At 35.7% G+C, this 22,751-nt stretch overlaps 4 protein-coding genes and 1 non-coding gene across 6 annotated transcripts; 2 read left to right on the plus strand and 3 right to left on the minus strand.

Annotated features, from left to right (window-relative positions):
• Positions 1-308: 308 nt before the first annotated feature.
• On the minus strand, positions 309-382 carry TRNAI-UAU (transfer RNA isoleucine (anticodon UAU)). Its single transcript has one exon. It is a non-coding gene; the product is annotated as a tRNA-Ile (tRNA).
• A 1,839-nt stretch (positions 383-2,221) lies between these two features.
• LOC140815390 (uncharacterized) lies at positions 2,222-4,887 on the plus strand. The gene is made up of 5 exons (XM_073174516.1): positions 2,222-3,564; positions 3,669-3,773; positions 4,070-4,239; positions 4,331-4,493; positions 4,601-4,887. Exons 1-5 carry the CDS (start codon positions 3,058-3,060, stop codon positions 4,730-4,732), a joined length of 1,077 nt encoding a protein of 358 aa, XP_073030617.1. The 5' UTR covers positions 2,222-3,057; the 3' UTR covers positions 4,733-4,887.
• A 588-nt stretch (positions 4,888-5,475) lies between these two features.
• On the plus strand, positions 5,476-6,859 carry LOC140814166 (small ribosomal subunit protein bS6c-like). 2 transcript variants are annotated; one of them, XM_073173051.1, is made up of 2 exons: positions 5,476-5,919; positions 6,272-6,449. In XM_073173051.1, the coding sequence occupies exons 1-2, from the start codon at positions 5,542-5,544 to the stop codon at positions 6,425-6,427; spliced, it is 534 nt and encodes a 177-aa protein (XP_073029152.1). In that variant the 5' UTR covers positions 5,476-5,541; the 3' UTR covers positions 6,428-6,449. The 2 variants fall into 2 exon arrangements, with proteins under 2 accessions (XP_073029152.1, XP_073029151.1); XM_073173050.1 differs by lacking the exon at positions 6,272-6,449 and adding an exon at positions 6,456-6,859 and having other exon boundaries at positions 5,491-5,919.
• A 226-nt stretch (positions 6,860-7,085) lies between these two features.
• On the minus strand, positions 7,086-12,625 carry LOC140814165 (sodium/calcium exchanger NCL-like). The gene is made up of 7 exons (XM_073173049.1): positions 12,104-12,625; positions 10,334-10,519; positions 9,587-9,768; positions 8,475-8,620; positions 8,121-8,388; positions 7,745-8,047; positions 7,086-7,588 (listed from the first exon to the last, which is right to left on the minus strand). Exons 1-7 carry the CDS (start codon positions 12,477-12,479, stop codon positions 7,277-7,279), a joined length of 1,773 nt encoding a protein of 590 aa, XP_073029150.1. The 5' UTR covers positions 12,480-12,625; the 3' UTR covers positions 7,086-7,276.
• Positions 12,626-16,730: 4,105 nt separating this feature from the next.
• On the minus strand, positions 16,731-20,839 carry LOC140814522 (sodium/calcium exchanger NCL2-like). The gene is made up of 9 exons (XM_073173540.1): positions 20,284-20,839; positions 19,525-19,737; positions 19,258-19,442; positions 18,572-18,717; positions 18,229-18,493; positions 18,000-18,145; positions 17,560-17,815; positions 17,180-17,467; positions 16,731-17,084 (listed from the first exon to the last, which is right to left on the minus strand). Exons 1-9 carry the CDS (start codon positions 20,480-20,482, stop codon positions 16,836-16,838), a joined length of 1,947 nt encoding a protein of 648 aa, XP_073029641.1. The 5' UTR covers positions 20,483-20,839; the 3' UTR covers positions 16,731-16,835.
• Positions 20,840-22,751: the final 1,912 nt, after the last annotated feature.

Consider the following 22,751-nt stretch of genomic DNA (forward strand, 5'->3'; position numbering starts at 1 on the left):
GCGTCTTAGTGCGTATTCATATGTTTTTATAAGCAACATTGAGAAAACTTCATACTATGAACAGTGACAAAATGCGACATCGACAAACAAATTAGATTGTAACTTATTATTGATGTTTAATTTTTGTTCCTTCACGATTTTTCTTATACGGTTCCGCAATTAACTCTGCAACTATCTATGAAAAGGATATCGGACGGAGATTTAATTAATTGAAATCTGATGATATCATTCAAGAATAGAAATTTCAAAATTGTCGACTAAAAATATATTATCCAATAGATATTTTATAGTGATAAAAGCATACAAATTGGTCCCGGCGGGGCTCGAACCCGCGACCTTCGGCTCATAAGACCAACGCTCTAACCAACTGAGCTACGGGACCTTCTTGTGGTGATTTTGTTGTATTTATATATAAACCAATGTTTGCATCATGCATCGGATGCAACTCAACAAACGGCTGGATTAGTCTCGAATAAAATCTCATCAAACTTAAATGAAATATAATTATTAAAAAAATGTTCATCTATCAACCACGCAATAGTATTTTGTTTTGAAATTTCAACATATTTATTTTGCTTATTAAATTAGGTACAATATTTTGAAGGCTTCAATGTGATTTATAATCTTTAAATACCAGAATAATATTGCATGTTTCATTCCTAAGTGTAAGTTAAATTTTAGAATTAATAATTTTGTCAGTCATATATGGATTAATGCAAATTTAAAGTGATCTTAACACGTATGGATAAAATATAATTGAGTGGACCGTCTCACCGATACTAATCTGTGAGACGGGCCAACCCTACCTATATTCACAATAAAAAGTAATACTCTTAGCATAAAAAATTATATTTTTTCATGGATGACCAAAATAAGAGATCTGTGTCACAAATTTGACCCGTGAGATCGTCTCACACAAATTTTTGCCAATATAATTAGCATAAATCACATGTTTTTATGCACCAATTATATTGAAGGACATACGTGCAAAAAACAATATTAGGTATATTTTTATATAAATAAACAGTTGTCATTTTTTTGAGAAGGAAAAAGTAAATACACGACTCGGTTAAAAATTAAAGAATCTTGTCGATAGATGCTAACGTGCATTACATGTATCTTTGTATATCTGTCAAAATCTTTGCACTGTAAATGGCAACCGGTGGCGTCGTCACGGTGGCTCCACCTTACTGGTGGCGGAGTTAAGGTTGCCCCAATGTAAAAACAAAAACATTTTTTTGTCGTTTCGAGTAGGCTAAGGAGTCTTGCTGGTGGACCTAAACTTGCGAGTCGTGTCCATTGGCATAATAACGTAAGAAAGTTTTGCACTATACTTTTGTATCCATGTTGATTCTTGACTACCCTTGGGATTCTAGGTGTAGTATGGTCGCGATTTATATAATCCGACAAATAATCATTCATGTTTTCTAAGAACAACTTGAATTTTCTAAAATAGGTGATAATTTGCATTTTCGATCAGCGACGATGCGAAATAGGTCAATCTGGTTTCTTATTAAAATGAATCATAGAAAGACCAACTTATTTTAGCACCTTGAATTTGCATTTCTAATACATATGCACAAACTAAAATAATCAAATCCAAACATACAATAATCACATTATTATGATAGATTGAAGGAAAAAATTTGTGTGAGACGGTCTCACATGTCGTAAAAATGATTACTTTTTATGTCAAGAGTATTACTTTTTAATGTGAATATCGGTAGAGTTAACTCATCTCACAGATAAAGATTCATGAGATCGTATCACAAGAGATCTACTTTAGATTGAAACAATTTTTTCACACCGACAATGATTCCGAGTAATTTTTCTTCTCTCCAATATTCTTCTTCTTTTTTGGGCTTATCTTTAATTAATCTCTCCCATATTCTTCTTCTTTATTTTGGCTCTTCTTTGTTGATCGGATCAAGCCTTGCCATATTTTGATTGTAGATGTTTAAAGGTATGAAATATTGGCAATTTGGTGTGGTCCATGCCATGGATTTAAAGATTTGAAAATCTTACCATTTTAATTTGTGTGACGTTAGGATAATGTCTTGTTTGATGAAATAAGTTATTCTCTGTAATTTAGGTGGCAAATTTCGTTTTTTTTAAAGAATCATATGCATTAAATTTTTCAACCCATATCTCTCTGTCAAGCTCTCATTGGCCATTGCCATGGCCATTACTAAATTTACGGAGCTTTGGAGCTTCTTATGGAAATCTAGCAAATTATGAATTGGAAAAAAAGGAAAAAGAAGATGAAAATGATGCATGGGCATGCGGTACAAATTGAGGGGGACCTCATACATTTCTTCAAAAAGCTTTACAGCCAACCAGAAAGATACCCTCAAATTGGTACACGCATGCAAAATCAAACCTTTCTTTGATTCACTGGCATTTTACCTCTTTTGGAAAATCCCATTTTACTGTTAAATCAAGGGTCTAAAATGGGTAAGAGAAACTAGGAAAAACAGAGAGGGAGAGTCGGTCTTAGGATGGGAAAAAAAAGAGTGGAGCGAGGATTTGGGCGATATATATGAATGGGAGAGAAGGGTTAAGCGTTCGAATAGGGTGTATTGGATTTGCGTAAAAAAAGTCGGAAATATTTTTATTCAAAAGAATTGTCGTTTATTTCTTGTCCCATTTCGTGTGTATATATATATAACTGATGTGTTTTTCTAAGAAAAAAATTTCGCAACTGGGTTTGAGAAAAATCCGAAGTTCTCAGATTCTCTGAAATCTAAATATCTTTCTCTTTTTTTTTTGTTCTGCATAAGCTCGCAGCAAAAATAAAAAAATTAAAAGTAACTGTGTTTGCTGGATTGTGGGGAGTTCTTGTTTCCATATAAACGGGCAATCTTGGTTGCATTACCTGCAAGATTTTTGTAATCTGTAGGGGTTCTTAAAATTGTTTTAGATTTTCCATTTTGAATTGTCTGCAATGTTGTTCGAGATTTTGGGTATAAGAAAATTATGGTATGTGCAATGATTACTCATCCGGTGGCCCATTTAAATTCGAGGATTTCTGGTTTATTTTGATGGCTCAGAGTAAAAATGGCTGATGAAAAACATATTTCAAGGGGTAGTAATAGTAGATCAAAAAAAGACAAGCTAAAGAAAGTTCCCCAGAGAGGATTAGGTGTTGCCCAGCTTGAGAAGATGAGATTGGAGGAGCAAGAGAAGAAGGATAGCGTTGAAATCTCCAATTTCAGGCCACCTTTTCCCCCTTCTCCAAATTCAATTCCTTTGCCACCACCATCGCAAACTAATCTCGCTTCACCAAATGCATTGTTTAGGCATACACCATTAGTCTCCAATAGTGAAACCACTCATCAAAGTTCAGTATCCAAGGCGATTTTGAGTCCTCGATATGGTGATTGGTCAGGTTTTTCGAACGGTGAGTTCAATCTTGAAGGAGAAAGTCGAATGTTAGATAGTCATGGATTGGCATTTCAGCCTCGAGTGAATTTATCATATAATACAAATGCCTCAGTTTTACCTCTTCCTGGCGTTCCTCAGAGATCACACCAATCACATCAACTTCCTTCATCTTCTTTGACTGTAAGTTGAACTATGCAAAACATAATGCAGTATATACCTTGGTGCATTTTAGTCATTTGATTTATCTTTATATTGAGAAATCAATTGATTTATGACAAATGCAGGCCAATCCATCGCCATCATCTGTGTTAAGTTACCGGATGGAGCTCCCTTCAAACCAAATTTTTCGAAGTAACAATTATATTCCCTTGTATCCAGAAGAAGATAAGGTATACATTTGTCGCCCTTTTGATTTTGTTTGTATACTTACTCTTTCTCTGTGTGATTTATGTTGGGGACTATGGAAATTGGAATATTTACTGGTGAATGTTTTGTTTCGCGGACTTGTTTCTAATTTGTGCTATACCGTCTATGTTATATTTATTCTTTGAGAACGCATTTCCAATGGATAAGTGTATCAAAATGCCGTGTTTTCTGGATGTCACGTTTCTTTTATCATAGGATTGATCAGATGTTTTCAGTTCTGTCACGGATTGTCTAAGTTGGTTGTGACTATGAAACGCAGATGGTTGGCATGAAGAGGGCCTACCCCTTTTCTCTAGAAACTCCACCGGCCCCTTCCTTCAATCGAAATTTTCATTCTACCTATTCTGCTTCCATATCTAAATCGGAAGAATTAATTTCATGTAGCAACAGATATACAGTTCATCTGGAACCAAGAAACAAATACATCAGGTGCTTAACTAATTAAATAGTAGTTTCTCGATTTCCGGAAAATTCTGCACTCTTTCTTGAATATGTTGACCGTGTTTGCTGAGTTTTCTAGAGAAGGCCCTTCAAACTCGAGTCCCCTGCATGAAAGAAACCAAAGTGAAGTAACCACAGATACCGGAATGCTGAATGGAGATTTTCTATCACTGGCTCCTCCAATGGCCGTTCCTCAGCCTGTTAATTCAAATTTCAAGCGTGCTCCAAGTTATTCAAGTCAGGTGTACAGCCAGTGATTGTTAGAAAGACACATTTCATTGTCCTTTTTCGTTTAGTTTATTCATGCATGCGACTTAACTCAAAATTATGCTTATTTTATACTGAACAGGAACATTCCAAGAGTAAAATCCAGGGGAATGGATCGAGTGAACAGTCTTCTTTCAACTTCTTCCCCGTCAAGTTGCCTAACAACCAACCTACCACCAAGGATGAAACAATTGATCTCAATCTAAAGCTGTAAACCTTAACATTGTCTTACAAAGACTGGTTTAAGTGTAACATTGTTCGTGTAACAAACCATTTGGTCATGCCTTTCGACCATCTTCTTGTAAGGCTTTGTTCCTTTCGAAACTTCGATTGTTTCGAGAAAGTATAGTCTATGAATACAAGACCTGCGCCAAATGTTTGTATATGCTCAGGCCGTTGCAGCTCTTATGTTTTGGTTGTTTTCCAGTTTCATTTGCCAAGGATGTTGGATTTTGTGAGATTGTTGGGGTGTGTGACTGAGCTTTTGCCTTGTCTGCTTTTTAATGAGAACTCAAATTTGATAGTGCCACTTTAGTGAATCCCTGTTTGGGCAATGCAACATTGTGTGAATCAATGATTTTTCAAAAATAATCCAATCATTGGTGGCATATAATTTCCGAGTACACTAACAATGAGATATTGTAATTGACTGTATTTTGCTTATATTTTGCAATGGGGTGAAGATACCTAAACCAACTAGATATACCTAAATTTGAACTAACTAAACATCCCCATGCAGCTTATTAGATTTGAAGTCAAGATTATTAGAGACTTGGACATCACCTTTGCCCACTAGGATAAGACATCTTTGGCCATTTTTTGCTTATGTTTGAGCATGAATGGAAATGCTCAAGTCAAATATTTAAATAGTGAAGGGTAAATGGGGAAATACACATTGTTTTTTTTTCCCTTTTTAAGGAACGTCGCATTGCGCTTTCGTGTCTGCAAGACAAAATCGCACTTTATCGGAGATGAGCCTGTCATTTTATCTACGAAAACACAACCCTTGGAAACCAAACAAGGATGGCGTCGGCTTGGCTTTCTTCCTCCGCTCTTACACTCTCTAAACCGTTGGCTCCTTCTAATTCTTCTTCCCACACTCCTCGAACTTTTCTCAATTCGAAAAATCACATCAGAATTTCTCAAATCAGGAGAAGCCCAAGTCCCTGGAGGAGGACATTCGCCGTGAAATCAGAATTCGACCTGACGTTCTTCGAAAGAGATTTACAAGACAGTGATGTGCCACCGCAGTCAGCTATACCAGGTCAGGGATTTCCCGACGTGGAGGATAAGGAGGAGCCTCAGACGCCGCCTGGTCTCCGCAAATACGAGTCGATGGTCGTGCTGAGGCCCGATATGTCTGAGGATGAACGTCTGGCATTCACCCAGAAGTATGAAGAGGTAAAATATTTATTTATTTTTGTGGGTTTGATTTGTTTTGCAGTTTTTTGGCCAATTTCAGGATAATGAATTTTGGGGAGTTTAGCATTAGAATTGATAATTTGTTTTGTGTTCAAAAAATTGATAACTCTCACGGCTCTATTCTTGTATGCACTTGAGGAATGAACAAGCATGATTGAATGAGATGTGAACTTGAAAAAGATGAAACATAAGATCTTCAATTCTTCATGCTAATGTAGGTCAAAACTTGTTATTTTTAAGAGAAAAAAACACGAATGAAATGTGGATTTATAAGGCTACGACAAGTTGCCATCACATCTTATGAGTTATTTTAACCCATGAAAGATGTTAGGACCGTCGTATGTTCGACAACACAATCAGATTTTGCATCTACCTCTTGATTCGTGCAAGCAACTCCACCCGCCAGAGACAAAAATGGCTGCCGTTGATGAAAGAATTTTCAAATTTCAGACGTCTTTTTGTCATGGCTGGAATGGATTTTTCTTGAGTCTTGATAATTCATCTTAACTCTGCAGTTGCTGGTTGCTGGTGGTGGAATGTACGTGGAAGTGTTCAACAGAGGGGTTATTCCACTGGCCTACGCCATCAAGAAGAAAAACAAAGCCGGAGAAAGCAACACTTACTTAGATGGTATCTATCTTCTCTTCACCTATTTCACCAAACCTGATTCCTTGTCCACTCTTGGTGTTACTCTTTTAGCAGATGATAATGTTATCCGATCCTCCACTTTTAAGATTAGGAAAAGGAAGATGTACTAAACATTTCAACCGTTTTGTTACTTGTGTTTAGCTGGAAAAATTCGTCAATCCGTAATCTCGCAGCGTTTTAATGGATGTCTGCTAGCATCAATTCTTTTAACTATGAAACTCTTAACATTTGTATCTTAGATAGTATTTATAATTTGTTTTTTTGAGTCGAATTCATTTTTGGAGGCTCTTTCTCGTGATAGGCCAGGCTGTTGTGTTTCAACTCTTCTCTCATGGTTTAGGCCTTCAACAGAAATGGCCTAGTTTTTCAGGTTTAGATTCCTTTTTCCGAGATTCTAATAGAATTGAGAAATGTAGCTATTTGAAATAAAAGACAAATTAATGGTATCTCACTTGGTATTAAATCAGCAATTGACAGATTACTGGTTACACACAAGGAAAACCAAAAAGATCATTATTTAAACAAAGTATAATATCAAAAACCTCGAGAAACTGGCCAATCTAACAAACCATTATGGACAAACCATAATGGAACCGAAGACTTAATGGCAGTTTCACATACATTACATAAATTAAAATTCTGTCTTTACACCAACAGCCAGGGCCTCTGTTGATGTATTATTCGATATTCATAACAAAACAGAAAAGCAGCAACCACACATACCCTGGTCGGCAGCCATCAATGATGGATCTATGTACCAACCAAATACATAGTCGAGTACATATACAAGTGCCAGAGAAAATGGATACAGCAAGAAAGCTAAAATAGATGTCCAGAGCGGAAAAGTTGTACGAATGCTGGCAAAAAACCCCATCACTAAGCATACTATCAAAATAACAAGTACTTCAGACGAGAAGTCCCATTCCAATCCCCGAACATAAACGATGGCCAAGAAGACAGAGAGGCAAAGGACATTGTTCATTGTAACAGCTCCATATATCTGATCAAAAAAAGGTGAGGACGTCAATTACATGTTGGGGCAAAACTAAGTTGATGGGCTCTTGTTATATATAAGGTAAGCGAAATAACACTTTTTTTCCAGATAGTATGTTTACTTTATTACTCTACCGAATTATACTTTATTTGGGAAGCATACCTCGGAAAATGACAACGAGGTAGATCTGAACCTTTTCCGGCTGGAAAATATTATAGCTGACACTGCCTCACTGGAATTGGTAGCAAATGGGAGCGCAATAAACGAGATGAAAAAAGTAGGAATGCTGGTGGCACTGGAGAAGTTATCGACAACATCGACCAGAGGATCGGCAAATACAGCTGCAATAGCAGTTCCCAAAAGCAATAAAAGTACAGCTTTTATAGTATTTGATCGAGCATTCTCAACGCCTTCAACAACTTCATCACTTTGGTCCCCCAGGAGATCATATTCTCTCCTTGTCATCTGCACCAGTTTCCATGGAATTACAAATCTACATATTAGCAACACAATCCAAGTTCAATACATGGCAACATACCTGGTGGAAGTTATCAATGTACTTCATTGAACTGCTATGATTGACACTGCCGCCACCCCTGGCTTCTTCTAGCCATCTCGCAACACCAGACTTAAACTCCGTGTAATCAATTACAGAGTCATTCGTGATGTTGAAATCATTCATTACTTTCTCCACAGCATCTTCCTCGTCCAAATTAATATCATTAAACTGGATTCCAAGAATTAGAGCTTTTAATTCGGACCTTTGAAGAATTCCATCATCATTATCATCAATCGACTTAAACAACCTGCCACAATAAACGAGGTTCCGATACATCAATGGGAAAGGCAGAATAGAAATAACATCAGAGTAAGCACACATCATAAAGCTTACTTTTCCAATATGTCTTCATCAGGTCTCCCGTCTTCTGTGCAAAGCTTCCCCAAGGAATGCATTTTCAAATGCTGCAAGATTCCTGATATGACATGTTTATGCTTTGCATAAGCAAGTCGCCTCCTCTGAACCGTTGGTTGGAATACCTGCATGAGAAGTTCTATCAGAATGTTGACTGTTTACAAAATAAATAAATAAATAATCAAGAGTTTTCTTTTCTTTTTTTAAAAGGAGAACATAGCTCATCAGTCAATTAACTAGTCTAAAATTACATCTAAAACTTCACGCTAATACAGGTAGCCATATTATTTCTTGATATGTCAGTGATCACGGTTGCATTACTACCCTCCATCTGCCACGCTGTGCACCATAACATGCAAGAGCGGAGCAGGGCCCTATGTTTGGGGAATCAATTTTTTTCAAGTCATATTATGTTGAACAAAAATATATTTTGTTAAAATTCACTACAATTTTTGACAAGGTTTGTGCTCGTAAAATATTGAAAACTTCCTGCATTGTTTGAGGTGCAATGAATATACTTCTTCTCGACTGATTCGTTAACTTCTGCTTCCTTTCAAATTTGCAAAATCACAGCTAAAGTGCAAGGAATCATCACATCAATTTCATATGAACAAAATTAGACATGTTTAGGAAATCAAAGCATTGCCAATAAAGTAAAGGCACTCCAATAATATTAAGTAAATTCTTGTTCGAATTTGGGTGTAAATGATTAGCAATTGACATGATTTATCAAAAATATTATATGCATGACATAAATCTATCCTGATTATTGGGAAATTGAACCCTTTCAGGCAAACTATCATTACCTCAGAGTGGGTTCAATATTGATTCAGCCCCCATTTTCATTATTTTTTCAAAACTTATAAAGTAGATATGGAAAAATTAAATCTGAGGGTGGTCCGTCCCCCGCACCACTGACACCCACCCCGAGCCGATATTAAACACGTGGTTTCGATTATGATCACGGATCACGCATATTGGCAAAATGCATTGACAAGCAGAGGAAAAAAAGGTTATAACATTTGCAGGCAAACAAGCATGCGAGCATATAAAGGTAAATATACAATATAAAAGCAGATAAAAGCAAATACCTGGTAAAGGCAATAGGAAATCAGAAATGAAACAGATACGATCAAACCAATCAAGACAGCCAAGTGCTTTCCGGAATTTGAATGGAATATTCGTGGAAATTGGACAATTACGAATGGGACCACAGATAAAGCCATGACAATCCCGGCATAGCTTGTCCAGATATCCGTACTAATGCCAGAGCCTGCATCATGTAAGGGAAAAATAATTTACCACGTCATAAGTTTAAGCATGTACTTTTTATGTCACAAACAAATAGTTCAAGGTAAATGAAGAGGATACCTGATCAAAATATCAATACATAGTGGATCAATAATCATGACATCCCATTATACAAGAACACAGAGGCGTCACAGCGAGAACAAATTTTAGGGAATCAGGTGCATGCAATAAAACCTACCTTTCAATTAAATGTCCTATCTAAAGGATAAACGGCTGAAGATAAAAGATGAAAGATAAAAAGAGAAGAAAAATAGAAGCAACTAAAGACATGAGGATGATAATCATGTAGGAGGAGGACTGAAATGCCTCAAGTAAACCAAATAAACGGCAATTTCATCTTCTTTTTTACCAGAAAATTCGAAGTAAAGAATTTGGCTCGAACGATAATTTACTCATGAAGGTTACAAGTCGATCAACCGTACAAAAAGTGGTGTTTTTCCATCAAACACATTCAGATTGGTTACTGTCGCCATCTCATACGCAGATAAAAAAAAATTGAAGCCTCAGAGGCAAAGCTGAAAACGAACCAGTTAAACTGAAGCCCTTTGTATCTTTTGAGTCAACGGCAACAGAATTTTCTATATCAGATTTTCCAAAGACAACGCAGGCACCCCAAATTAAGGTAAGAAGCATGACTGTCGATCCAGCAAGCAGCCCCATCCCAATCGAGACCTGGCTTTGTGCAGTTTCTGTGCTTCCAGACAGCCCAGATACTGAAACCAAAATAATAAACAAGAAATAAGCATATGCAGCAACATTAATTGTTTCGTGATGAATTCGTCCTTATAAAAAGGTAGTCGCAGCCAGGTTGAAGCAAAAGGAGAACATAAGACCAATATGGCAGTATGGAAGTAATCACCAAAAATTGTAAACATAGATCTCATATCTCCAAATCCAAGCTGATAAGATAGTCACTTGCTATGATTTATTTCACATTCTTTGCCTATATAATAGATTATTCACTTGTATAGTTGTATTACCAAACATCAAATTCCCTTGAAAACTTTACATAGTTTTACTTGTTAAACAAAAAAAATTCCATTATTATACAGACCAAAAGAAATTTCACACGCTCAACATATTTCAACAAGCGGATTGGTTATCCAGTAAATTGTGACCCAACCAAAAAAAATGAAGGAAAAAAACAAATAATTTTTCACTACTTTATGGTAAACACAAAATTTATAGTATGTTAGTTCGTAAATTTTTCAAAATCTTTGAAGATATGTACACCTTTAATGCGCTACTGGAGCATGTGTTATCCATTATGGCTTTTATTTCTACTATTCAACCATATCTAAACAAAATCACCTGGTTAAAAAAAATTAACTAACGAGAAAAGAAACAGTAAAAATGGAGGACAGAAGTCAAGAGCCAAAATGAACATCCATTTCGTATAATGAGATAATAATTGACAAAACTATGGTAAAATTATTCCTCTACTGCTTCTGAAAGGTCAGTAATCTCATGTCTACTTCTAGAGATGTAATTATCTAAATCAAGCTAAACAGTTTCAAGCTTGAGCTTGGTTCGTTTAAGATTGACAGAGACATCATCAAGATCGAGCTCGATTTGTCTTGAAATTACTAAGCCTGTGAAAAGCTCGAGCTCAACTCGTTAAAAGCTCATTTATCATGTTAATCAAGCCGGGCTCGAACTTGATTCGTTAATACCTCGTTTATCTGTTTAACAAACCTAACTTGATTAACAAACCTGACTTGACCTCGACCTGTTTTCGAGCCCGTAAAACATACAATTGAGTTTGATTTTGAGATTGTTAAAAATTAAATATATCTATGAATTAAATTTAAATCAGATATACAAGTTTAAATACATTTATAAATAATCAATACGAGCCGAGCCAGAGCTCGAGCTTACGAGCCACCTAAACAAACCGAAACCTCGCTCTCGAGCCTATTAACGAACATATTTGCAAACTCACGAACCGGATATCCTTAAACTTGATCTTGGTTTGATTAAATTATCGAATTCGAAATCGACCTCAAACTTTGGTTTTATATGATTAACAAACTAACTGAAATGAGCTTTTTATATAACCAAACTCCGAATAACTAATGAACGATTTGGTTCTTTTGCGTCCTTTCTACTTCATTCTCAATGTCTCCTCTCTAGAGAGTGGAAAACTGTGGCGGCGCCCACCCACTCAAAAAAAAAAAAAGAGAAAAGAAAACCATTAAGTAAATAAGATCTACAGCGAACTTTAAACGTGACAAGATAAAACAAAAAGAAATCGAAGAAAAGTAGCCAAAATAATCGTAAATACTTCTAACACCTACCAAGAATAAGCAGGGCATCCGGAAGAGCTCCGAGAATGGGGAGGAGTAGACCGCCTATTAATCCAGGGCCGAGGATCTCAAGCAAAAGCTCACTCCCAGACGAAAGATATGTTGCGGCAAGGAACATAAGGTATCCGTAAACTAAAATGAGGAACAGATTTCCCAGAGCAGTAGAGGTGCAAGGCATGAATCCGTAGGTCTGCTCGCAGGTCTCCGCCGCCGCGTAGAGGCGAATGAATCGCGGGACCTTGTTGCTATTCACCCCATCCGAGGTGATATCCGATCCATCGGAAATCAGGCGGCCGCATGCTAGGCCGCAGAGTATCAGAAAGAGTAGACCAGTAAGGAAAGGCCTGGGATTATTGTGGCGGCGCATGGCGGAAGTGGCGATCAGTGTATTGTGTATCGGCGTGCGTGAAAAAAAAGGATATATCTATAGATACATGCCTTCGTCTCTAATACGTGTTTCCACTGATTACATGTGTGTGTGGATTAGGTGTGAAGCTCGCTGGTGTCGGCCGTGGGAAAGGCGCGTTGTCCTGAGACGGCGTCGTTTTCATATTTCCCGATTTTAAATGGAATTATATATACATTTTTTTTAAAGAGAGATTTAGTGGTATAATTGCATTTTTCCCTTTCCCTAAATATTATTATTTTTTATATAAAAACATATAACACAAAGATAATAAAAGAGGCATAAATTATCAAAAAAATAATTTAAAAATTATTTATTTAAATCCAAAAAAATGTTATCCACAATAGAGAAAAAGATGAATGATAATGTGTGTGTGGCGGAAAAGAGAGGCACAGCACAAGTGGGCCCCGTAAACCTATGACTTGGATATTACTTGTCACTTACTACGCTGTATCCGTACTTCAAATAAGCTCATCGCTCATTTTTTTTTAAAATTAAAATTTATAAAAATAATTATCGAAATCGCGTGAATTATTAACAAAAAAACTAATTAAAATTCACTTCAATTTTATTTATCTTTGACAAATAGAAGATATCTTGTGGGGCTTTTAACTCTTAATCGTTATTATAGATACCACTCTGTGTGGGGCCCTTAGCTCCTAATCGTTATTACAATGCAATCAGATTAGGATTTAATTAATCACAGCGGAAAACGGGTTTAAAATTTCTTTTACGACGAACCCAAAACATCTCTTCTAGATTTATAATACTAAAAATAATATTTAATCTCAAATCATAAAACATGCCCACACGAAATCAAAACCAATCATATACAAACAACTCATATCCTCGGGACATGCCCCGGTATATAGATACATATACATATATACTGGGAACAAGACATAAACAAAAACCTCAGCCCAAGCTGTGGCTTCCTCCAGAAGTGCCCTCTCTGGCCTCCTGATATCCTGGAGTACCTGTCATTGTCCACACACAAAGACAACAACAGCCCCCTTGGGGGTGACCAAAGCTCCGTATGGAACAACCACAATATATATCGTGCTCAGTGGATGGGCATTTGACCTGATACCTCTACGACATACATGCATTGCATACCATATATCATTGTTTAGATATCTGTGGTATATATGATTGGTTGTTCCATACGGAGCTTTGATCACCCCCAAGGGGGGCTGTTGTTGTCTTTGTGTGTGGACAATGGCAGGTACTCCAGGATATCAGGAGACCGGAGAGGGTACTTCTGGTGGGAGCCACAGCTTGGGCTGAGGTTTTATGTTTATGTCTGATTCCCAGTATATATGTATATGTATCTATATACCGGGGCATGTCCCGAGGATATGAGATGTTTGTATGTGATTGATTACGTGTGGGCGTGTTTATGATTTGAATTTAGATACTATTTTTAGTATTTAAATATCAGAAGAGATATTTTGGGCTCATTGTAAAGAAATTTTAAACCCGTTTTTCGCTGTGATTAATTAAACCCTAATCAGATTGCATTGTAATAACGATTAGGAGTTAAGAGCCCCACATATCTTCTCCTATCCATCAATCTCACATCACAAGCTTAGTTTCGTTTTCGAGAAATAAGAGTACGTTACTTGTGAGACGATATCAGAAATCTTTATTTGTGAGACAAGTCAACCCTATCGATATTCACAATAAAACGTAATACTCTTAGCATAAAAAATAATATTTTTTCATTGATGGCTCAAATAAAAGATCCGTCTAATAAAATACGACCCGTGAGATCGTCTCACACAAATTTTTACCGAGAAACAAAATATCTATAAAATCTACCATAATTACGTGTATGGTACAGATCTCTAGCTATTTTTACATTTTTAGTTCATTCTGAGTTTTTATTCGAATTTTATAATAATTAGAATACACATCTTTCAATTTATTGTGAGTTATATTTCTAATCAATGAATTTATTTTATTTTATATGTAAATAATTTTAAAATAATCAAATTGTTCTATGATTTAGTTAATATTAATACAATCTTATTTCTATGGTAATTCATTAATATGATCATTTATTAATTATTTTTAAAATTATTGTTATTACTACTATATTTCATAATTTAAATCCTTATCATCCTTTTGACTATTACTATTTTTTTTTTGTTAATTTATTATTACCAATATATTAGTAATGATATTATTTATTTTAAAATTTACAAAATAATAAAAATAAATGTTTGTTTATCAAGTTGGTAAATTTATTATTTCAAATTGTTGGTTTTTTCACGTTTAAAAATATTTAAATTTTTTGAAAGTAACTTGCCTATAATAATGAGGAAACCTTAATTCTCTTGTAGTAGGTCTCTTTTGAGACGGACTCATGAATCTTTATCTGTGAGACGGGCCAACCCCATCGATATTCACAATAAAAAATAATACTCTTAGCATAAAAAATAATATTTTTTCATAGATGACCCAAATAAAAGATCTGTCTCACAAAATACGACCTGTAAGATCGTCTCACACAAATTTTTGTCATCTCCTTATATAAACCAAAAAAAAAAAGAATGATGTAGTAAAAAGTCTCCACCATTAACACGGAAATCTGCGTTATAATTTTATACGAGAATATAACTGATATTTTGAAATCAAATAAAAAAATTTCGAAGTCACGAGAACATTAATTTTTGTTTTTATTTAAAATCATATTAAGTGTAACACGCGTAATGTAACAAAGAGCGACACTTTTAACACAAATATCAAAAAGAAGATTGATAAAAAAAAATATGGATGGATAAGATGAGAATAATGATTTATAGATTTTATAATTTTTAGAATTTTATTTTATTTGAGGAAATAAAGATCGTTTGTCCTAGTCGATTAGGCCCAGAAAACTATTGTATTTATGCATAATTACAATATAAATTCAATTCTCAAGGGTTTGGACTTTTCCCCAAGGAATTCATGATTGTCAGTTATAAAGGATATTTATAATATATTGAAATTTTAAAATACATGATTTTTGGGTCACGGGACAAAGTTGCAAGTAATAAAATTGTGAATATATTATAAACTAAATTAAGGCCTATGTAAAAAGCAAGCAAGTATTTACAAAATCCTCACAAGAATTCACAACAGAAAAAACAGTAGGTCTTTTGTGAGACGGTCTCACGAATCTTTATATGTGAGACGGTCTCATATGTCGTATTTTGTGAAACAGATCACTTATTTGGGTCATCCATGAAAAAAAATTACTTTTTATTGTAAATATCAGTATAGTTGATCCGTCTCACAGATAAAAATTCGTATGATCGTCTAACAAGAAACTTACTCAAACACTATACCAGAGGAGAGTAAATATGCCCGAGTTTTATAACATAGTGGTGAAATGTGATTGATTTTTGAAGGATATATTAGATTTTTTAGGGCGATTTATAACTTTTAGACTTTTTACAAAAAGTTGAAATACACAGGAGAACATCAATTCTCGACGGGGTTGGAAATGGGTCCATTCCAAGTAGAACTCAACCATATCAGTGAATCCCAGAAATAGAAATTCTCTAAAATCCGTGTTTAAATTTTTACCCAAATTATTTTTAGAGTTTATAAGTTATAAAAATATTTATCGAATTATCCGTACTTGGAAGAACTCTAATCCAATAATAAACAAGTTTTATAAAATTTCAATGTTTCAAATATGTCCTAGTAATTATTATGTCGTACTAATTACTCTTATTTACGTTTTGATCTACAGATTGCTTATGTAATTCAAACACCTTTTTTATGTAATTTTTGAAATTCTAACGAGTAAAATTAGACGCTACAAAAAAGAGATGATGAATGAGATATTTTATAAAAACCAGTGTCTTTTTGCACTCGTACAATTTTTTAAATTAATTTACTTTATATTCAAATAAAACTAATATCATAATTATAAAATTAACGACATGTTATACTCATTTTGAAATTATTACATATTACAATTTGATTTGATTATAATCATAGGAGAGACATACGATAATTATGAAAATTAATGATGAACCAAACTGTCGAAATAATAAATTTGAAAAATGGAGAAAAACAAAATCAATAACATGTGTAGCTACGATCTTTGACAAACAAATTTTCATCCTTCTAACGATATTTAACCAATGTAATATTCAGACAAGGAGTAATACTTGAAGATTTTATCAACAAATGGCGGACCGCTAAATCAACAAGGAATCAAGAATAAATGAAATACAATCAGTTGTAAAACCGGCAAAACAAAATTTATGTAAAGATTTACAAGTTCTGAAGATTTGGTAAGACCTGCTGCTCTGGGGGATCTTAGGAAAACCAACTAGAATCTCCAAGAACATAGACCAGGACCGACGACAATGGGTACAGCAGATAAGCTAAAAGTGCCACCCAGACAGGGAAAACAGTGCTGAAACTCGACAAGCATCCGATTATGGCAGATACTACTAGAACCATGAAAACCTCAGCCGAGAAATTCCATGACATGCCACGATAATAGATCAGGGCAAGAAGAACGGCTAATCCCAGAATATTGTTCATGAACACGGTTCCATATATCTGGGTTATTCGACAAAAACGTCAGTCCAGGAAACAACAAATTCTTGTCTTGTAAAGAGCATTAATTTGTCCTCGTTAATGGTGAGAAAACAAACCTCGGACAATGCCAGAGAAGTAGTGTGTAGCTTCTTCCTACGGGCTTCTTTGATAGCTGATACAGCTAATCTTGCATTGCTAGCCAATGGGATAAAAGTAAAAGCAATAAAAAATGAAGGCAAATTTGCTGCTTTAGAGAAAGCACGAACGCTGTGTACAAGAGGTTCGGCTAGGAGCCCAAGCACAACAATCCCGAGTACCAAAAGACCTATAGCTTTCATCCATGCTAATGGAGATTTATCGACGAACTTGTCCTCTATGAGTTTATCAGTCTGTTCCCATGTTTTCTGCATAAAATTTTCAGATTATACATATATTGATCTGCTCAATAACAACCGAAACCAGAATTTGAAGTATAATATATAGAGGTTTTACTCACTTGATAATAGTCTTCTTCAGTCTTTTCTGACTCCAGTTTTCGATTGTAAGTCGTGTTCAGCCATCTTGATAAACCCATGACAAATTCCTCCTCGTCAATTAAATGATCTCCACTTGCATCAAGTTCTTCCATTATTTTGGATGCTGCAATGTCAGCATCATAAGTAATCATGCCGAACTTCATATTCGTCATTAACTGCTTCAATTCATCGTATGATATGCAATCGTCTTTGTCAAGGTCGATCTTCCTGAACAACCTAGATTTTCGCAGTGATAATAAGTGTGAACAAACTCTTTGCTCAAGAGAATTAAAGAAGTTTAATCAAACCAAATGCTGCAAGAAACTGTGCATGAGAATGGATAAAAGTTTTTCAGGAAATGAGACCTTTCACGCAGCCTGCTTATCTTTCTGATATAACTTTATTTTTTAAAGAGTGATACCTTTTTATAGCAGCAACATCCGGAGTCCCATCCTCTGCCAAAAGGTTACCATAAATTGAGCTTTGAAGATTTTCTAAAATATCTGGGATCAGACGATTCATCATATCACGTTCCTCCCTTTTCTTTGCAATCCAAGGTTTAAGAACCTGTTGGGACTCAAGTCACAAATCAGCTACATAATTTTTATAACCGGAACCTTAAAGTTCCAGAAATTTAAAAAGTAAATTACCTTGTACAAGTCCTTTAGTGATTTTACCGAGTGGTATCTTTTATTCATTGTTTCTTTGGTATCATCAAGCCATTTCATCATTCCGTGGACAAATTCATCCATGGTAATTTTCTGGTCACTGTCAGCATCGAAGTCCTTCATTATATCTGCAACTATAATATCTTGGTCCGACTGGAAATTTCTGAACTTGATATCTTTTAGAAATTCTTTTAACTCAGAGAATGAGATAAGACTGTCTCCATCTCGATCTCTTTCTTTGAATATACTGCAAGAGAATTTTGTACAGGCTATCAAGAATTTCAAACTAAAGGAAAAAAATGCTGAGTTTGTGAGTAGGAAGCACCTTCTTATAGTCGATATATTTGGTGATCCATTCTCAGTTAAGAGATTTCCCATCGTCTGGCTTTGTACACGTTTTAGAATGTCAATCACTAAATATTCATGCTTTACATATAGCAGGCGTCTCCTTTGAATCCATGGCTGAAAGAACTGCACGGTTTATGAAAAAAGTATTATAACTGGAAGGAAAGGATCCACTAGTCGGTGATTGTATCATTTTGCAGATGGTGTTTAAGTTGCATGGCTGGTTGAGGTAGCTAATCAATATGATTTCAATGCTACTACAGTAAGTAAGATGGAGCAAATAGTGTAGAAGAGCTTATTTTGCAAAACAAGCAAACGCATTGAAAAAAACATGCTTATTTGCTAATGTTTGCCCCCACAATCAGCACTGGCTCTAGCCACTTTCCAATTTTTCTCAAACATGAAGATTTAGAAACATGGGCGGAAGTTGCATAGAATTTCATATGTAAAATTTTATAAATTGCAACTCTCACGTAATCAAAATTCAAGATCAATCCCCAACCAATGGCAAGCACTTCGCGGCTAATATCAAAATTTCTCATATATTCGAGCATGTATAACTTTTCTTTTTTTTTCCCCGACTGAAATTAACCTTCAGGAAACTGGAAAGTTGAATGAAAGATATCGATATCAAGAGAAAAACCATATCTGAAAAAAGAAGAATACCTGGTAGAAGAAGTAAGAAAGGAGGAAAGTGATGGAAACAAAAAGAGTAATTATCACGACCACTCGTTCTCCAGCCAAAGACAAACCAAAAATTTCGGGAATCAGGATGATCATAGATGGTATCACAGAGATAAGCAAAATCCTGGCAGTGACACTGGTGCCCATATCGGTAACCACACCGTAACCTGCAACCGAACGAAGACCAAACAAGTTCAAACAAGAAAGCACAAATAATCAAGCCAATAAACCCCAGTTTTTTCGACAAACCCGGCCATTTTGACAACAAAAACCTCTCCAAACTGCTGTGACTTCTTTTATCCGAAGGATTGAAATATGATGGGTCGTGAAAATTTTGGCTGCCAAGTATAATGCAAGTCCCCCAGATCACAGTGAGAAGTAAAATGGTGGATCCGGCGAGCAATCCAACACCCGTGAACACGTATTCTTCAGCTAGCTCTTCACTGCTCAATAGCCCAGATGCTGAAAACAAAAGCGGCAACGAAGAAGTTAACCGTTTTTTCCCTGAACTTCTTTTTTAAAATAAAATTTCTAAACAAATCGCGGTCTACGTTCGACCATTATCATGAAAAAAATATATTTTTTTATAATTAAATCGAAAAGTCTTACAAATTTTGTTTTGATATTTATATAAGTAAACTCACATGGGCCACGAGGAATGGACTTTTGAAGTTGATCATTGCATAAAATTGGCACTAGTATTGTTCAGAGGATTGTAAATTTTATCCACACACTTGTTCCATCAATTTGGAAGACAACTATTAAAAATGCTTTATATTATTTTTTATTATTTTTTATTGTGAATATGGGTATGGTTGACCCATCTCACAGATTAAGATCCGTGAGATGGTCTCACATGAGAAGTTAGAACTGAGGCGATTGCTTGCAATATTGTAGTAAATATTTGTAAATGCCTATGTTTCAAGTAAAACAAAATACGCCAGAAACCAGTTAGGTTCTAAAGAAATGATAAAATATTGATGGATGGATTAGTTAGTATTGTCTTACCAAGAAGAATCAAGGCTTCTGGCAGAGATCCTATGATCTGAAAAGCACTGGCACCAAAAATACCAGGACCAAGGATCTTGAAGATTCTCTCCCCTCCCGAAGCAACGTAGGATTCACCATGAAACAACAGGTATTCGTACACCAGAATCAAGAACAGATGTCCCGTTACGCTGTAAGAACATGGCAAGAACCCGTACATTTGCTCGCACTTCCCTTCCTTGTCCACCGGAGAAGAACTATCTAACGATGTCCCTTTAATCTTTATCACAGAAGACTGGCTTTCATCGCCAAATCCGTCCACAAACGTTGTCGGGCAATGGCCTGGATACTCCGGTGGGGATCGATACTAACGATACGAGGATGGTGACAAATAAAAAAATAGAAGCAATATTCGAAGTTTTCATTGTGAAATGGATTAGGCAGCTGTGGTTGATTACCATGAGCTGCTCTGGATTTGGAGTTCTTTCTTATACAAGTTTGGTAGAGATCAAAAGATTGAAGTTCTATTCGTTGTTTTTGTATGTTCTTAATCGTTGACCAAGGAATCGTACTCATAAATTATTCATCGGCGGCTTCGTTCAGCTTTCCTAGGCGTGTGGTACAAGCTTTAAGTCTGATTTTTTCATATGAAGTTGACACGAGCTTATTTTAATAAAAAAAATTAAAAAAAAATCTTCCCTTATTGGATAACTTGCGGGCTAATTTGTCACTATCGCACCATGCACATTGTTTATGGTATATACTTTTCAAATGCATGTAAAATTATGCAATTAATGTTATTGATACTTTTCAAACACATGTCAAATTTAATTTCAGACGTTTCAAAATCTTGACTAAAAACATTTTCGAAATACCACGAGCAAATTAAAAATAGACTTGACGTATTAAATGATAGGATTGGGGTAGTCCCTCTTGCAACCATGAAGAAGACTTTGTTCATAACTTTCGAGTGTTTTTCTTGTAAGAAACACGTAATTGCTTGTTTAAGCGAATTGTTATTTGTTTTAAAAGACACCCACACGTTTGCCTGCCGTCACGCCTTTTGATAAGATTGTTATTACTAATAAATTTGATTGCATCGAAATTGTGGGTCATATTTTATCCAGTTTCTTGATATTTAATGCAAGGATACAAAAAAATGTTTTTAATTATTGTGGTTGGTTTTAAATTCATCTCACCATAGAGTTATTTCGAATCTTCTCCAACAAATTCGAATCCTGTCATCCAAACGCAACTTTATGGAAGATGTTCGATCGGTATGTTGAATGGATTCCATTTGTTGGTCCCACGTGCGGAATTTGAGATAATAAAACCCGAAAATAAAGAATAAATTGGACACCGAGATTTACGTGGAAAACCCCTAAAAATTATTAGGGTAAAAACCACGGGCAAGATGAAAAGAATTTCCACTATAATATTTTGTTGTGTACAACTCACTCACTGTGTTTCCAAAGAGAACACACTCTCTTAATACAGGAGAACAAAACACCTCACAAATATTATAGAACTAATAGGAGAAAGAGAGAAAACTCAATATGTTGATTGAGAATGGGATACTCCAATTGATGAAGGAATGCATCTATTTATAGATGCAATTCCTCATCTGAACAAAAGCTTCCGTTTCCAACTTTGCATTGCGTTTGTCTGCTCATTTCTTCTGCCCAATTTCTTTGACCCGACATGCATTTAATACAAAGACTTTTCTTGCCGACATTTCTCCCACTTGGAGATTTGATTGAGAATCAAACACATCTCCACACATCCTTTCAATCTTGCCATTCCCTGCTGCTTACGTTTCCGCTAGACCACTTGAGAATCTGCACCACTCAAACTTTTCAATGTTCACTGGCTTGGTCATAAAATCAGCTATGTTGTCCTTCGTATGGATCTTCTGCATATCCACACTTCCTTCCTCTACTACTTCCCGCACAAAGTGAAATTGTACTCCAATATGTTTCGTCCTGGAATGAAAGGCTGGATTCCTTGCGATGTGCAAGGCACTCTGACTGTCACAAAACAAAGAAACATTCTCTTGTTTGTGTCCGATCTCCTCCAGTAACCTTTTAATCCATATTATTTCCTTGCAACCTTGAGTAGCTGCCATGTATTCTGCCTCTGTTGTATATAACGCCACAACTGTCTGCAGTTTTGAAACCCAGCTTACTGCTCCCCCTGCAATTGTAAACACATAACCAGTAGTAGATTTCCTCTTATCAGGATCACCTGCATAATCTGAATCGACATAGCCCCTGAGTGTAAAATCCGATCCTCCATAACATAATGCAGCATTCGAGGTACCCTTGATGTATCTAAGGATCCTCTTAACAGTACTCCAATGCTCTCGTCCAGGATTCGCCATATACCGACTAACTGCTCCCACTGCTTGAGCAATGTCCGGTCTTGTACAGATCATAGCGAACATCAAACTTCCCACTGCTGATGCATACGGTACTCGAGACATCTCCATC

The sequence above is a fragment of the Primulina eburnea genome, chromosome 15 (assembly GCF_022965805.1).
Source record: "Primulina eburnea isolate SZY01 chromosome 15, ASM2296580v1, whole genome shotgun sequence".
In the NCBI taxonomy this organism is placed as follows: domain Eukaryota; kingdom Viridiplantae; phylum Streptophyta; class Magnoliopsida; order Lamiales; family Gesneriaceae; genus Primulina; species Primulina eburnea.